Source organism: Epinephelus fuscoguttatus, linkage group LG17 (assembly GCF_011397635.1).
Source record: "Epinephelus fuscoguttatus linkage group LG17, E.fuscoguttatus.final_Chr_v1".
Taxonomy (NCBI): domain Eukaryota; kingdom Metazoa; phylum Chordata; class Actinopteri; order Perciformes; family Serranidae; genus Epinephelus; species Epinephelus fuscoguttatus.
Genome location: NC_064768.1, coordinates 23,971,970 through 23,989,939, shown reverse-complemented (window position 1 = coordinate 23,989,939; position 17,970 = coordinate 23,971,970). Strand labels below are relative to the sequence as shown.

Here is a 17,970-nt window from a genome sequence, read left to right as displayed (position 1 = left end):
CAAAATCTGTTCAGAACTTTTTGAGTTATTTTGCAGACAAACAAACAGACAAACAGACCAACGCCGGCGAAAACATAACCTCCTTGGTGGAGGTAACAAAATGGGTGAGGTAAGTAAAAAGCAAGACATGCTGGAAAAACAAAAGAACAGTGTGTAAAACAAATAAACATACAGCTAAGGATTAATATTGTTGATCCTTCATCCCACACTGTCATCCTCATGGTTGGATTACTGATACGGCCCAGGGGCCCCAAAGCTCCAAGGGTCCCACTGGCCTTCACCTGCTTAGTGTCAGTCAAATTATCATGTATCGACTAGGAAGAGACTCAAAATGACTGCAACAGAACTGCAAAGAGACACAAAATAACTACAAAAATGAGCAAAACAAACCCAAAGAGACACAACATGATGACTACAAGAAGACACAAAATAACTACAAGACGACACAAAATAACCACAAGAAGACACAAAATGACCACAAAGAGACACAAACGACTACAAGAAGACACAAAATAACCACAAAGAGACACAAAAGGACTACAAAGAGACAAACAATGACCAGAGACAGAAACAAAACTACCAAAAAGATACAAGATGACTCCAAAGAGACACATTTCCACAAAGAGACACGGAAACACAAAAAAAATTATAAAAAGTGCAAAGAAGATTCGATAAAAACAAGGCAAACCCCGATAAAATCTCTGTCTTGCTCCTCAGCAGGAGACGTGATGGGCCATTTTGCCTTTCTGCATTCAGGGGCCCATTGTCTCAAAATCTTGGTCACCATGCCTTATCAAACACCTTCCTGCAAGAGCTCTCCCAGCACATTTTAAATAAGGGCACAGAGTCAGACTTTCAAATGTGTCCATCTTGATTAGAAAGTTCATGGCGATGTGATAAATCAAGTTTAGCAGGAGGCTAATTCATTCATCGTGATTATCGCCCCATGTGGCAGACAGAATATACCAACGAATGCTATCACGGTAAAAAATAGCCTCATTAACGTCAAACCTAATGTTTTTTTTTTTTACAAAATCATATGCAGATTACATTCATTCTCCATGATAGTGCCCCGAGTGAATAAAAAGACACAATGACACAATTCATTATATATATATTTTTTAATAGAACAATTCATGTCATAAAATATTTACATGCAGAGAATGGAAACCGGACAGAGTGGAGTGACAGATGTGGCCATAACTTCCAAAACAGGCTTTGCCCTGTGATCAAAGGCAGGTGTCACCACAGAGTTGTCTGCTGGTTGTAGGGGGAACAAATGGTCTCATTATGGGAGTAGTGGAGCTGAAGGAGAGGCAGTAAGGGAGCATCTCCGAGCATCCACCACGTCCTAATTCCCTGAAGGGGAATGTGTGTGTGTGTGTGTGTGTGTGTGTGTGTGTTTATGACCAAGATAGACAGCTAGAGAGAATAAGTGATTTTAGGTAAGTGTCTATTAACTCCGAGTGTGTGTGTGTGTGTGTGTGTGTGTGTGTGTGTGTTGTCCTGCTTAGATTTGGCACTAAAACACCCCCTTTGGCAGATAATTTCCTTAGAGGTCATTTCTAGCTTTCTGTGAACACTGTTATATCTAAATGATGGCACAGGCCTGATACACAGAAACATCATTCGGTAGAAACAATCATTTTTTGGGAGTGTAAATGACAATGATAATTACTTCTTTGCAGAAATGAACATTTTTCTTGTTTTTTTTCCCCCCTAAACAGGCTTCATTCACCCGTTTTCGTTGATAAAACATGGGATGGATTGCATTTAAAATGCTCTTTCACCATAGCATTTCTAGGAAAATGTTAAAGCATTTCAAATGTCTGGTATTTATTAATCTAATACCAGTCAGCGCAGGCTGGCTGTCTTTGTCTGAGCCACCAACAAGCTCCTGCATGTCTAATGAAACATGAACTAAGGCTGGAGATGTTGTAATGCTCTGATATTTCGATGTGGGTGGAAACAGATGACACCAATTTTTCTGCAAGGACGGGAGATACTGGAGCAGTAAAAGAGATATTTACAGCCAAAAATAAAGAAATAAAAAAAGCATTGGCCCTGTTCGATTTGAAAACAAACATCAAACAACAGTATCGACACATTAATTTTAAATGAAAGTACCACACTCACCGTTTCTTAAAATGCATGTACCAAAACACTGTACCATGTTTCTGACATTTGATTTGTTACTATATCTCAGAACTCAAAAGCTATTTGGCAACTTTGAGTTTCAATTTTTTCTAAAAAAAAAAAAAAACATCAGACAAGTTTTCCTTAAAACAATGCAGACATACATCAGTGCTCTTAACAGACTTATTTTAAAATAATACCACTCTGGACATTGTACAAATAAGTAAAAGCTTACATAAAACTTCCAGCGAGTAACAGTTGGTTAAAATAGTGCTCTGTGTATGTACAAGCCTTGGTTGGCATGTCGTCATTACAAGCTACAAACAGACAGAATGGTTTCCTCAGAGGTTAAAAAGCATTAGATATTCAAATTGTGCAGAGACGCAGCTGTATTGTGATGATGCAGTATATAAACGCAGTACCATGATATCAAACCTTGTGCTTTAAAATCATCTGGGATGCCAACTGAAGACTGTATAATGTACCAAGAGTAGGCTCAAGAACACGACAACCAAAATATACAGTTGATCAACAGATCTGTATTAATAATGCAGGTTTCTTGTGTCATTTGATCACATTTGAATTTGTTTTTGCCCCCTGTGCAAAATGACAGAAAAAAAGCATCATGTATTTTTTTTTAAACAATGAATTCTCTTTTTAAAAAGTCAGGGGAAAGCGTACCTTTACAACTGTCACGACATCACAACTCACTTTCATTTAGTATCTTAATAGAAACGCTAGAAAACCCTATTTACGTATCTCTCACAGACATACTCTTTAACATTTCACAATTACACAACAATATGCATGTTCAAATAAATATGAATTTCACAAAAAAAGGTTGACATGGACTGTAAAATGTCTAAAAATGCTTTCAAAATGTATCATGAAATACAAACTTCCTTCCCTTGTTTCCTCAATTCCACATCATCTATCGAACTGTTTCAACTATCCATTTGGTCACAGATGAGGCTGGCTTTTGCTTTCTATGCCTAGAATCTTAAGCTGAGAATGCACAGTGGAGGTGCTGCCAAACCTGACAAAAAAATAGCTCGAAATAACCCATCTCACGCCTCAATAAAACATGACACTGAGTCACCTAGAGGAAGCTAGAAAGTCACTAGCAGCTGCAGAAGGGGCATACAAATAATGATTCCTTCATATGTACAGTAAGTGCATGAACTTCATGATTATATGGCACTAAATTCTTCATATCTTTTTCTTTTTTTTCTTTTTTTAAATCACAGGCACTGATAGCGTCTTCAGCTAACCCTTGAAATGTTGCACATGTGTTGTGACTGGATATTTGATATTTGACCTTCATCCACAGTTAAGTGCTCTTGAATGTGTCCATGATATGCGGTGTCAAAAAGACAAAAGAGGAATTTAATGATGATCCAAAATGCACCCATCCACATGATTAAACTTATGTATTTTTCAACCTGGAACCATTTTTCACATGTTGTTGTGTCTAAGTGACTAACGGGAACAACCATTTTTGAAATTGGTGCAGGATTGAGTGAGAGTGCTGCAGCCGGCAATTACAGGCTGCAAAGTGACCACTCGAGGTAACGGCGCACTGTCAATTTACCTCCACTTAAAGTGCTTGTTTTTGCCATTGACTGGCTCAGATTGTTTTTGTAAGAGTCTGACAACATTGTGGATCCCTACAAAGATAGACAAAGGCAAGATCTTCTTTGCTTAACCAGAAACTGCCCTGAAATCACTCGTGCTAAAGCCACCAGATTCTATTTATATAAACTGTCATTGTAGTATGGTAAAACAAACCTCAAAAGCCCAGTTTCCACCGAGCAGTACGGTACGGTGCAGTTCGGTATGCTTTTCCACTGGATGTTACCAATGGAACCGTTCCGTGCTGTACTGTGAGTGACAACAACTCCACCCACATTTAAGGGTACAGTTTGCGGTGGAAACGCTAGGGTCTAGGCACCATGTCTGAAGGATACTTTCGGTTCCAAAGGTACCATACCGAAAATGTTTGGTGGAAACAGGGCTAAAGTAAACAGAAACAAAATAAAATTCACAAAAATCATCTTGTTTCGTCCTTCCACTGTTCCAATGTCCACCAACTCTCGTTTGGTTGAAATAAACCCTTAATTCACACAATTAGAGTGAAAATATACTGGTTGTAAAACTGTAAAAGGAGGATTTGGTGACGGCAATTTTTGGCGGTTGTTTCTGGTTAAACAAACCAAATCCAAGTCTTTAACAAAAAGGTCTATCCCTGTAGGGATCCTTTCAATAATGTCAGACACTTACAGGAACAATCTGAGCCTGTCAGTGGCAAAAACAAGCACTTTTTGTGGATGTAAATTGACAGTACATATAGTGTGCTGCAAGTGGTTACACTGCAGCCTGTTTCGCAGCTGCTACCTTCAGCCCTCTCACTCAATACTGGATCAGTTAAAACAAATGTTGTTCCCATTAGTCACTTAGACACAAAAATATGAGAAAATAGGGCTCAGGGTGAAAAATACATAAAAATAAGTTATGCTATAATGCCCAATGAGGTACTACAGTTGATTTTCTGCTAGGCCTACCAGTACCAATGACATTCATTGTGGTTGATAAATTAAACTTCAGATATGAAAATCCGTACCCAAGCTGTAAAGAGGACACTCATGCATTGATGACGGATGCTGTGGTGAGCCATTTTCTGCCATTTTCCCCAAGTCATGCACCAAAAGCATGCTTGGTAGCAGGCTCAGAGCATTACAGTGACGTCTGTAAGATGCAAGAGAGGAAGCTTCCTCCGCACCGCCACAGATGAAGACAATTAGGGGAAAATCTCAGAGGCGGGACATTTCCCGGCCCAGACCCAACTCCGCAACACTCTCGTAGTCGGGCTCCGCCTTGGCGGCGTCTGACCCCTCCGCTCCCAGCCCAGCCCTGTGGTCATCATCCGAGCTACTAGTCTTTGGGATGCGTATGGTTTCATAGCCGGGATCTGTGCTGTCCAAAGTGGGGTCTTCCCCCGGCTGGGGCTCGTCAGGCTGGGCGTAGATGTCTCGGACGGTGGCGTAGAGGTCACTGGAGGAAGAGGTCGTGACAAGACCTTTGATCTCTGCAATGCTGCTGTAGTCGTGCTCTTTGTCTTCCTCGTTCACAGCATCGTCACAGTTTGTTTTGTTGACTGTAGAATACACCGCTGACTGAAGGACAGAGAAGAAACACGTGAATTGCCCCTATTTTGTATAAAATCATTAGAAACACAACTACAGATATTGAGATAACACGACTGTGAACACAAGAAGAAAAAGTCTCTGATGCATCTGTACTAAAAGATACACACTAGGTTTTTCTCTCATAGCATATTGTCTGAGACTGTATGACTCTTTTACCAGTTTCCTCTTAAAAAAAATCTTTCTGGTGCTCAGAGCATTGGCATTCACAGAGTAACTTGCTGCCGTCTCGGGAGAGGAGACGGCAGTTTGGGGAGTAAGGGAGTTTAACACATGCTTACCTCATTGTCTGACAGAATGTGGTTGTCGAACCCTGGTGCTGGAGACAGAGGGGAGTGTAACTGGAGGAGAGAAGAACAAAAAGATAGATTTAGATATGGCTCATAGTGTATGAAAAGAAAAGACCGAGTACAGAATCAGACGTTTTATGCTACAAAGTGGCTCCTGAAAATGGCTGTTGGGAACATTTGAGGGGTTGTCCCACATTTTTATTCTTCTGTCGTAAACATGGAAGAATCAGTCTGTCGAGTTTTAACAGTTTCTCTTATAATTAAAAGCGTTGAACTTTAACACTTAAACACCGTAGTGATAGAGCTGTTCTGAATAACTTTGAGGGAATTCAATATATGGCAGCAGTTCTTATTATCCCTGAACTCTCTTTGTCTTCAAAAGCATTTGGTAACCGATCAATAAAATTAACTTCTAAACTATTACCAGCATAGGAGAACAAAACCTCTGCATCTGCTGTGATACATATAAAGCTAATGTTGTATATAACCACTCATTCATTAAGAAAATTATTGAGTAAAAGTCGATATCCAGTGACAGGGAGTGTGATGGTTTTTGTGCACAGGCTCTGTCTGCGTCGCCTTATGATCGATGAGGGAGCCATTAATCAACAAAGCACATCTGACAGCAGCACCAAACACCTAAAGTGATTAACATGAACCTCAATACCACAGCCAGTGCGGAGCAAACACATCATATTGTGACTTTTTTTTTTTTACACCCTTCACTGGATGGAAATACTTTGCTTTGTGTGCTCTCTTTCTGACGCGACCTAAGGAATAAATTCAGATTTACTAAGTCCTTAGCCGGGCGCACCAAGGTTAATGCTAATGCATTTGAAAAAAGAGAAAGCTGTTCACTTGTTGAGGCACAATACTTGGTACTTGTCAAGGACACATCACCATACAGGCCACACTCTTATGCACTGAATGAGAAACTGTGCACAGAGATCATCCATCAACACTTCCTCCCTGGCTATGTGTCATATCTTCATGCAGATACATGTTTCTCTGGCATATTCTCAAAATGCCTAAATCAATATCATTACTTTATGGACAACGCATGATTGGAGGCATGATTACTTTTATAGATTCGACACACACACCCTGTAACGCAGCAGATGCCTTTTTCATTTCACTTCAATTAGCCGACCAATTAGGCAGAGTGCCCTGGAGGAGTTGGCGCGTGAAACATGGACGCAGGTGACTTGACCCAGTCACTGCACCTCTGAGTGCACCTCGCAGTGTTTGTTCATCTTATTTGCAGCCTGCTTATTCTTGGTTCAGGCACCGTTGCAAATTGAAGTGGAATTTTGATTTACTCAGTGAGCATTAAACACAGTATTTAACCTGAGTTTGATATGTATGGAAATTAACCCTTTGAGTTCTGGAGCGACATGTGTGCTGCTTTCTGACACCTTTCGCAAGTACTTAAACCTTTGAACCTTTGAATCTTGAGCAAATTGTGATTGTGATTGTGTCTTGAGTGCGGAGCACAGAGAAGCAGTCAGAGCTACAGGCTACAGTGAGGCTAAAAACAGAGTTCAAATGACATTTTTCCAAACAACTTTTCGTCTGCCATTAGGTGTGCTAGCCACTCCCCCCGCCAATCTCTGCAAGGGATGTGAGGACTCTAAAACTTCACCAGGGCCTCCGTCGGCATATGGGTGAGTAGATAATGGCTGAATTTTCATTTTTGGGTGCACTATCCCTTTAAGCACTCTTTCCAAGTCTTTGCTTATTAGTTTGACTTTATATTTCTTTCTATTTTTCTTTTTTTAATAATTTTCTTGTTTATAATTTTCTCTTTTTATTAATTTCTTGCCATTTTTGGGGGGAAATTTCATCCTTTGTTGCTCCTTGCCTTCTTCCCATGTTTTAAAATGAAATCAAGCCAATTTCCTCAAAACTTTATTTCATGCAAAAATATAGGGTTCCCAAGGTCATGGAAAATCTGGAAAAATTATGGAATTTCACAATCTTGTTTTTCAGGCCTTTATGTGTAAATAAATTGATTGTCGCAGTAACCTTTGTCCATAAACTTGTGTGGGAACCCTGATAGTCATCCAATATAAAGATCTTTAACAGTGTTTGTTTCGTGTCTATACACATCGAGACATTACATCTGAGAGATTAATATTTTGACGTGTTACAATAAGATGTTCGTGTGTGTGTGTGTGTGTGTGTGTGTGTGTGTGTGTGTGTGTGTGTGTGTGTGTGTACATCAGATGGGATTGTGTCAATGTGTTCATGTGTATGTAGGAGACACAATGACATCCAGGACATGCGAGTGTGACAGTAAGCTGATTACAGTGGCCTCAGAAGATGGACGACTCAGGTGTCAATGTGTCAGTCATGCTGACGCGCATGTTTACACACGCACATACAAGTCTGTATGAATACATCAACACAGATTATCTGCATTCCCTGTGCTCATAAACAACTCCATGCAAACTGTAATGATAATATATATAAAACCCAAATTAACATGAACTCAAATCATAACCTTTATCACACTGACACACACATCTTACACACTCAGTTCCTCTATTTAACAGTAGTGATTCCCTTTGGCGATTAGCAGCTCAGCAGTGCTGACTATAGCAGTTTACCTGGACCATGTCCCCAACGTATATCCCAGCAGCCCACTGGCTGGGTCAAATTCATTTCCTGCACTGCGCATAAAACCCCCCACAAGCGACACACAAGCAAATGACTGCAAACAAGTGTTACTGCTGTTTATAACAGTTCAATAATCATACAGCTGCACAGGATCTGAGACACTGTGAATGAGAGGTCACAAATACCCATTTAGGATGAAGAGTGTGTGTTTCTGTGTGTTTCTGCGGTGAATATTTACAAGAAATCACGTGTATGTATAGAAAAATGTCTGCATATGTGAAAGCGTGCCCCTGTGTGTATGAGCTGCTACCTGAGGGGATTCCTCTTAGACATTTACATACAGGCACCCCAGCATTTGTACAGATGTGTGTGTGTGTGTGTGTGTGTGTGTGTGTGTGTGTAAGACAGAGACAGAGAGAGAGTTTCTACGGCCCATATCATCCATCATGAAGCCAGACTAACTGTCATAGTGATGGTGGCCAGCTGGCGCTCATAGGCTCAGACGCACACACACACAAGCACAGCGCACACACTTGATCTGACAAGACAAATCACCGACGGCTCCCAGTCATACATGGACATAAACCGCGGGGAGCCGGGAGCATTCAGGGTTAACCTTAAATCAGCCCCAGGGAGTCTATGTGCAGCAGAATATATGTAAACACACACATGCTGTAGTTTCTGTGTATGAGTATAATGTGGGGGGGGTGGGAAGAAATAACAGAGTTAATGCTGACTAGACATGGCAACAAGGTGCATGTGGGTGCGTCTGTAAATTAGTACATTTTTGATTGTGTGCGGCTGTCACTATGGGATCTGAGATTTATTATGGCGGAGTAGATCAAGATTTTATCATAGACTGGGGTTCAGATGAGGCTAGACTCGCCTGCTGTCCAACTGAGCAGCAGTAATTAACTAATTGGCCACTATAGGAGAGACAAAGGAGAGAGAATAGAGATGTGATTACAAAAAGAGGAGATAAAGAAGGAGAGGGGGAGGAGATGAACAGAGGAAAAGAAAGCCAAGAGGATAAAGTATTGTAAAGGATAGTTCTGGTTTATGAGAAGGCATTTTTCTCCGTTTGAAGGGTCTACCAGAATAGGAGAGCTCAGACAATCAGTTTATAAACACGTCATCAATCATATTATCTAAACCACTTCATTCATGTAAAACCAAAATGAGAGTGACCGCTGACTGTGTGACTGTAAGTGACTTGCTGATAACTACAGCAAGTACAGTAGGTCAAAGTTGAAACAGGAATCCCGTCTATTGACTGGATTAGCAGCTCTGTTGCTGTGTGATTCGTAACAGAACCATGATCCATTCTCCACATGTGCAAAGATAGTTGCGGTTAGCCACTGGCCTCAAATGGTTTGGCTAAGGACAGCACATTGGTGAGGGGATAGGACCTGAACAGACTGGGTGGTGACGAGCTCTGTGAGGCTGCGCTTAGGCACAGCTAAATGCTAACCACAACATGCTAACATGGTCACAAGCAGGTCAATGTTGGGGTGCTCCCAGTAGCTCAACAGAGAAAGTGTGTGCTATTCAGGCTAAGTCCTTCACACAGTGGCCCTAGCTTGAATCTGGCCTGGGCCCTTTGCTAACAAGTGTTTACAAATGTCACCAATTTAATTAAGCATATTTAGCAATTTGTTAGTATGCCAGTATAATTAGCACCAAATACAAACAGCTATACTACAGGGGGGCATGACTGTATGTGTGTACCATATACTATACTTTTATGCTGCTTGATTTTTAATTTCAATGAGATTTTTACCTGCTTAAATAAAGGATATATCTACACCGATCAGCCAAAACATTAAAACCACTGGTGGGTGAAGTGAATAACATTTATCATCTTGTTGCAGTGTAATGTTCTGCTGCTAAGTGACGTGTTCCACCCACCCAAACACCATTGCAGGCAAAATAAACCCCCTCATGGCAACAACACTTGTCGATAGCAGTGGCCCCCAGCAAGACAATGCACCATGCCACATCACAAAAACTGCTCATGAATGACCTGAGGAACGTGACAGAAAGCTCAAGGCATCGACCTGACCTCCAAATACCCCAGATCCCAATCTGATTGAACATTTGTGGGACGTGCTGGTACACTAGAGGTAGCCCGATCTACGGTGGGTCTTCCTTGGACCGGACTTGGCTCTGACCTGTGAAGGCATGGACACAGGACCTCTGGAGGGTGTCCCTTGGTGTGTGGCATTGGGGCGTTAGCTTCAGATCTTTTGGGTCCTATGGGTTGTGAGGTGGGGTACCAGTACGTCCCACAGATGTTTGATCAGACTGGGATCTGGGGAATTTAGAAAGCCAGGTCGACACCTTGAGCTCTTTGTCACATTCCTCGGGTCATTACTGAGCAGGTTTTGTGGGGGGCACTGCCACTGAGGAGTGCTGTTGCCATAATGGGGGGTACCTGGTCTGCACTGGTGTTTAGGCAGGGGGAGCATGTCAGGTGGCATCCACATCAATGTCAGAACCAAAGGTTTCCCAACAGAACATTGCTCTGTAACAAGATGAGCAATGTTGTTCACTTCACCTGTCAGTGGGTTTATGTTTTGGCTGATCAGTGTTTATACATGTATGTATATAAAAGAAGTGGACGAAGTAACTGACGCCACCCATCAGTTTGCAAACTATTTTAAAACCCCGGGTTTTTGACCATTGATATCTTGTTTTACTTGGGCCGGAAATTACCATTTTTGAATGAGAGGGTGGAGCTGGGAGGGAGTTAGGTGGTGGATCTGAGAACTCAAGGACGCCATGTCAATCACAACGTAGCCACGCCCTAAGGGAGACTCAGAACTAACCACTGCTATTGAGGTTTGGCAAAATTTTAGAGAAAAGGCGCCAAGCCGTATATGTATGACGCACATTTAAGTTGACAAAATGTTTTAATTCGGTGTATAGGCTACACATTTTTACGATTGGAGAGTGTTAAAAACACCTATGTCCTACAACAACGATAACTTAATATTAAATTGGAGCCACAGGTTGCCTAACCCTGCACTAGAGGAAAAGTCAGGGGATTAACAAAGACATTAGAAATCGTCTCTGGGCACCATCAATGTTGTTGAGTTTTCAGTCCAGACAGACAGACCAACCAACGTTGCCGCCCTTAGAGCCAGGCCAGAGATACATTATAATCAACTGTCGCTACATTTAAAATAGCAGGAGGGAAAATAATGCAGAGGACAGTGAACATAAACAGACCTTATGAGTAAAAGAGTCACATGCAGCTTTGTGGCAGATTGACTTGTCAGCATCTAAAAGTCTGATGAAATTCTTTGTGAGCTGTGAGTGTGTAAGTGTGTGTGTTTGCTGCTTTGTTTGTGTGTTTCTCTGATGGATCTCCGCATGTGGAGGGCGGCATGCTGAGAGCAGCAGCAGCAGCTCTGCTCTGTTCAGTGCATGACACTGAACTGCTTTTCTCCTCTTCTTCTCACCTCTCCTGTTTCTTTTTACTCTTCTTCCATCTCTCCTCCGTTACATCGCCATCCCTCACCCCTTCTCCTCCCTCTAATACTGTTTCTTCTTTATCATCCTCCTATCATCTGTCTTCCGTCCTCTCAGCTACAGATGGCTCCATTTGTATGCCGCTGGGTTTCCTTTTTTCTTTATTTCTCTCTATCTCACTGCCTCTCACTCTTGACTCTCTTTCTGTCTCACCCTTTATGCCTCCCGGTCCTCTCGGCTCTTTTTGAGTCAATCTCCCATCATCTCTCTGTCACTATCTCTATTTCATCTATTACTCTCGCCTGCTCTTCCCACTCCAGCTCCCATTTTCATTCTTCTCCTCTCCCATCACTGCTACATCATTTCCCCTCTCGCTCTTCTTCTCTCAGTCTGTCAGTCTCCCCAGAGCAGCTCTGAGCAGGCAATTTTAGATGATAATTGTGGTGGCCACACATCTCATCATTTCATTTGTTCGCTGCGATCTCCTTCTCAAGCCAGTTGTGTTGATGTTTACAGAGCTGCCCAGTAGACGACCCATCTCTGGTTTACATGGAGATTATTAGAAGGGGAAAACAGGGAACTGTCTGAATTTTTGTCCAAAATAAGCTCCTATCATTCTTTAAAAAGTCTGTAATATTTTGAGAATGTTTATTTTGACTTTTATGGCTGTAAAATTTTATAAAAGAACATGGTCTCTTCAGTCTCAATCTCTAACTTGGTTTTATAAAAGTTCTATCTGCAAAGCAACAATCAGTGCTGCGAATGTACACCTGAGAACCAATAAGGTTCAGGTTTTGGGTTTCTTTCCAGTGTCATCGCACTGCTCTGTGACCGGGGTCAATCTTAAAATTTGAAACCTCATTACTGATTAGGGATTTATCCTTTCTGATTAATGGCACAACTTTGAGTTACATTTCAATTAAAGAAAATTGAGGCCAACATAGCGTGCAGTTATTGTGAAGCCCTTTCTGTTGATTCTAAGACAAGATATAAGAGAAACCTCTCCCTGACTAGCCTTGAATCGTGCCTTAGGTTGTCTTACATGATATCCCTGACTTTGTGCTAGCTTAAAAAATGAGTTAAGTATGAGTAAAATATTTTAAATTGGCCGAGCCTGGGCCTTTAATGTCCGTCAAAATGCAAGATGTCAAAGTCAGTACGTTTACATGCAGCTTGAGAAAATCTAATTATTGGCTTAGTCTGACTAGTCGGACTCAGAGTTCTGCGCATGCACCGCTTTTTCTTTTGCAGGCTTTCACCCGGAAGAAGAAGGAGATGACATAGCAGCAGTTCGGTAACTCGCGGATAAACAAACAAACACCATGGCCACCGAGAGGCAGAAGACGCACTTGTGGATGGATGAGGAAACTACATTCATGCTCGGACAGCTTAAGGAGCTAAAGATTTTGAAGTTTATGGATGGTCGGAAAACGTGAAATGCAGATTTATTTAAAAAAGTTTCTGAACAAGAACCTGAACTAGTTCAACACACACTATATTTTTAAGGACACAGCACTGCCTACTGAGGCAGAGTCAAACGTACTTGGTCAGAAATTTGATTTTCTCTTCTGCATGTGTACTCAGACAAGAGTCCTACTTGACTGATTAGCCGAGCTATGAGCTCGTACTGTAAACTGTAAACGTACTGAGTATCACTATCGCACCAATATCATATGACCTATTAGTATGAGATTTGTTTATTATTCTCACCTGTTAGGAGATGGGTAGAGCAGACATAAGTGTGATTTCACTTGGGGGAACAGGGTCTGTTTGTTTATATTAGTCCGTGTGATGGCCGCCAGCCACTTTTTCCTTCATGATTCCTTAACTGATATGATATAAAACTGGAGACTTGGATTTGTCTAGTCTTGTTAGCCGTACAACCCAGCAGCTTTTCGGCATGTTGGCGTGCCGATATCACAAAGAAAACTATTTTACTTTGCTGTTTTCTCGAGCAGTTCTCTGCACAGCTACAAACGGCACTTGAAGTGATCTTTCCCTCATGTTATAGTAGCATAGTAGCAACAGGCTGGAAGTTGACTTCAAGAACAATTTTATTTAAATGCTATTTCACATCTTATGCTGACAAAGCTTTAATATGAAGGAATCTCAGGTAAGTTTATGTTTATAGCAGCTGGACTTTTATATAATGCTGACAGTATCTGCTGCTAACTTGGTTTGTGTCTGTTATAACCTGTGTATTGCAGCAGACAGTGATGACCAGTGTCTGGATTCAAAATACAGTGCATTAAGGCTGCCTATTGTTTCACAGATTGAACCTCATGCTGCGGCTTTTAATTCAAATTCTTTTTTTTAATTATCAAAAATGTAACTCCTAATGCGTTTTTAATAAGTTCCTGCTTCTGCATTACCTTTTAAATACGATTTTCTCTGTTTAATAACTAGGCATTAACCAGCAGTATGCAAATGTTAGCTGACTAAACTGCACAGGTGTAGGACCACATACACACACATACACCCACACCATTCTCACCTCTCCATTGTGCAGCACAGCTCCAGCCAGGCCATTCATCACCACCGGCTGGTTGTCGTTCTCATCCAGAACCTTCTCTGGTACCGGTGGAGGTAAGTCCTCCTCTGGTTCCTCCTTGTGCGAGGGAGCGCTGGCATTATCAGAGCGCCTTTTGGCCTCCATGTCGGCGCTGTGACGGCTCTTCTTATTCAGGTCGACAGAGGCGTACTCCACCCCCGCGCACAGGGGCCCCCGCTCTGGTGTGGAGGGGCTGAGGTGGCCGTTGAGAAGGGCAGGGGGATGATGGGGAGGCTCATCGGGGCTCAGCTGGACGGTACCGTTGGGGACGCTGAGCTTTGCGGGGGGGTCTTTCAGTTCCTTGACTGTCTCGTACAGGGAGTCCTCGGCGCTGACGTCACGTGATGCCACTGCAATCTCCTTCACCACCTGGATATGGAATATTGGGTACTTAAATATGCTTGTGCATGAGCAGAATATATTCAGTGTTTCTGTTTCCTGACTGTAAACTTCAATCAATCCATCAACCTCTGATGGAGAAATTCTTTCTCTATATATTTTGACCCTGAGCTCGATCAATCAAACAATCAATCAGGAGCCCAAACAGTCACAGCTTTAATCTCCTGCGACGGCCACGTTTAAGCTTAGTGCAAGTAAAAACACGATTTAGCGAGATGACTTTAAAGACTGACCTCATAGGTGCTGTCCCCTGAGGCTGGGGGTCCATCCCCAATGAGGGCGTTGTTGGGAGGAATGCTGGGAAGCTCGCGGTCCTGAGGACACTTGGAGGACCTGAGCTCTGATTGGCTGGAGAGCATATCCTCTGACGGCTGGGGACTGGTGTCACCTGTGTCTGTGAGGACTAGAGGAGCGGAGAGAAAAAAGAAGGGAGAGTGAAAGCTGTTTTTTTTTTAACACTGACATGTAATGAGACACATCTTTCTTATTCATCACTGCAGAATAGATGCATTACTATTTACAGTTTGTTACTGATATTTAGTACCTGCCCACATATAAATGACTAAGACCATTACATAGATATGGCCGTGAGATGAACCAAAGCTAAAAGTCATCAGGTGTTGCGTAAAACCAGCTGCAAATGTTATCATGCAGCTAAAAGGACAGTCGTGATTCTAATACCGACATCATAGACTTTCAGACATGACAAGCTAAGCTAAAGCTAAATGTCGTGGCTTACTTGTACCGCTGGTTAGAGGACCATTGTGAGAGCTGCTGACGGCTGCGTCAGTCGCTGGACTGTCTGCCGATTGGCTGATCGTCTCTCTCTCTGACACCTGCACAACAAAGGGGGAGATGTTTGTCACTGCTGGGCTGAGCTCAGAGGCAGGCAGACTGACTCTGTGCTGACAAAAAAACCACCTCAGAGGTTATTACAATAACACGACACGCCAAAAAAAAAAAAAAAAAAAAAAAAAGTTCATTTCTAAGGGGAACAGAAATCAATCTGCACTTGTCAGCTTGCACGGGGTAGATGACTTTCACACCTCTGTGCAACACAAAAGCCACTGTCAGCAGATTGTAATGTGGTTTTTTTTGTCCTGGATCTCCAGGATTTTGAGGAACTGTCATATTTGGAGCACTGATTACAATTTTCACACCTCCCTATTATTTATCTCTGCTTTTCACAGCTTTCCCAAACACATTACTGATTACTTCATGCTAATCATCAGCATGTTACGCATGCATAATCAAATGTAGTGTGTCTTTACCCACCGACAAAAAACATCCAGAGAGAGTAAAAAGCAAAACTGATTTATGCCTAATGAAGATACAGTGCTGATTGTAATTAGATTAATGACAGGCTGAGCTGATGTAAGATCCGTCTTTTGAGGAAAGCGTCTCCCTTTATGTCTGTAAAGTTACTTTGGTTTCTTAGTAGGACACAGAAACTGAGACACTCACACAGAAATCTGTTTCCCTATTTTACCTTTTCTTCGCCTGCATGAAAGTCAAAACTACAAAACAACCCTGCAGCTGGGAGGGATCTACTCACGCTCAAGGACACTTCAGCGGGGCAGATTTTTTTTTACAGTGAGTCTTTAAACTGTGTCTTCCAGTTGAAGCCTATTTACCACATCACATGGTGAAGTCAGCAGCCGAATCAGCCCTGTGATTAAACTGATAAGGCACCTGCCGCATTGAGGCATGATTCAACACCATGCACTTTACCCACTTGCGGCCTTATTTCCGAAAGACACAGATACCACCGAGTCTCTCACTTCTAGAAAACTGTGATGATATATTAACCGCTGCAAGTCAAGATTCTCTTTGTTAAAGGTTGTTGTTTTCCTTCTGTGTGAGCAGGAGTGTATCAGAAGCTCCACAACCCCACCTAGTGGTCAACTACTCTCACAACTAGTGCTGTGCATGATGTAATCTTTTAACTATTTTATGACCCAAATAACTCTTATGTAATTCTTTTGTCGTTTTATTATCTTGATCAAGGTGGGAGATAGGTAGAAGATGAAGATGTCCGTGTCTCAGTGTCATTTAAGTTCCATCTTCTCTCATTTTATTCCTCATCTAAATCCTGATCAGAGTCCTGACAGTGGATCAGTTTATAAACTAGGATCATTTTAAATTTTGCAAACTTTTTGGAAATCTAAAAACATGAATTGTGGTGTTTTCATGAGACTAAATCCTGCCTGAATAGAAGACATACTAAGCACACGATAAATTTCACCAACAAGAGAGGCAAGAAGGAGACTTCCTCCGCTGTGTTCGGAAGCAGGAAAGACAGTCAGACTGATTGCGGGGTGAGCAAGAAGAGACAGTCTACTCATCCGCAAAGACAAAGACCCCCATTTAACCTATCAGTCTGTGACAAGGTCCGTCATTTAAATGGGCCCCTCCTGAAACAACCTGACCACCCAGCAATTGCAGGTTAGAGTGAAGATATCCATCAAACGTAAAAAGGCTCTGAGGAATGTGTATGTGCACATGGGCACATGTGGAGTGACACACACACACACACACACACACACACACACACACACACACACACACAAAAAGCCCCAGAGGGAGTGAAACGATAGGAGAGTAAGTGGATGTCACTTAGTCTGTGAAAGCCAGGCATTTGTCACACTTAAATGTTGCTCGGTTACTGAAACATCACTTCTATAGGAGTTGGTAATAACTATCTTTGACATGGTGTTCAAGAGGACGTGGTGTCATTATGAGCTGTACTAACATGGAGAGGGCAAAAGTCAACTCTGTAAGGAGTGAATACTCTGTTTTTTTTAAGCCTTGTGCCATTTGTCTTATTGTTTCATCAAATTTAATTTCCTTCATTCTCTCAAATGACTTTAAAGGGATAGTTCAGATTTTTTTATGTGAGGTTGTTAGAGGTACCTATCCATTATCAGTGTATTACCTACAGTAGATGGTGGTAACCACACCCCAAGCTGTGGATGTGGAGAGGAGCAAAATGTAATTTAGCAACCTAAAAACAAACCATATCACCTTAAGTTCACGCTTAGAGGATACACTTTACCCTGCTGTCAGACAGGAAACTAAAGCTGTTATCTATGCTCTCCTCAAAGCCACCAAACTCCAGTGACATAAATAGTAATTTTCCCCTGCAAAACATAGGAGTTGCTGGCCTGCTGCTGCCTCGATTGGTTAGTTAGTTTGTGGCGAATCCGAACTAAGTTCAAATATCTCTGGGTCTTGTTCAAGAGTGAGGGTGGAATGGAGCGTGAGATGCGGTCGTTTGGTGCAGCTTCTGCAGTGATGC

The 17,970-nt window shown here is 42.0% G+C and overlaps 1 protein-coding gene across 1 annotated transcript in view; it reads right to left on the bottom strand.

The window, feature by feature from the left end:
* Window positions 1–1,466: 1,466 nt before the first annotated feature.
* The window catches only part of pag1 (phosphoprotein membrane anchor with glycosphingolipid microdomains 1), a 66,252-nt gene continuing 49,748 nt past the window's right edge, over window positions 1,467–17,970 (bottom strand). Inside the window, exons 5-9 of the mRNA XM_049602242.1 lie at window positions 15,412–15,508; window positions 14,906–15,075; window positions 14,217–14,642; window positions 5,621–5,680; window positions 1,467–5,309 (exon numbers count right to left, since the gene is read on the bottom strand). Coding sequence (XP_049458199.1) covers window positions 4,947–5,309; window positions 5,621–5,680; window positions 14,217–14,642; window positions 14,906–15,075; window positions 15,412–15,508 — 1,116 coding nt within the window. The 3' untranslated portion in view covers window positions 1,467–4,946. The remainder of the gene's footprint in view (window positions 5,310–5,620; window positions 5,681–14,216; window positions 14,643–14,905; window positions 15,076–15,411; window positions 15,509–17,970) is intronic.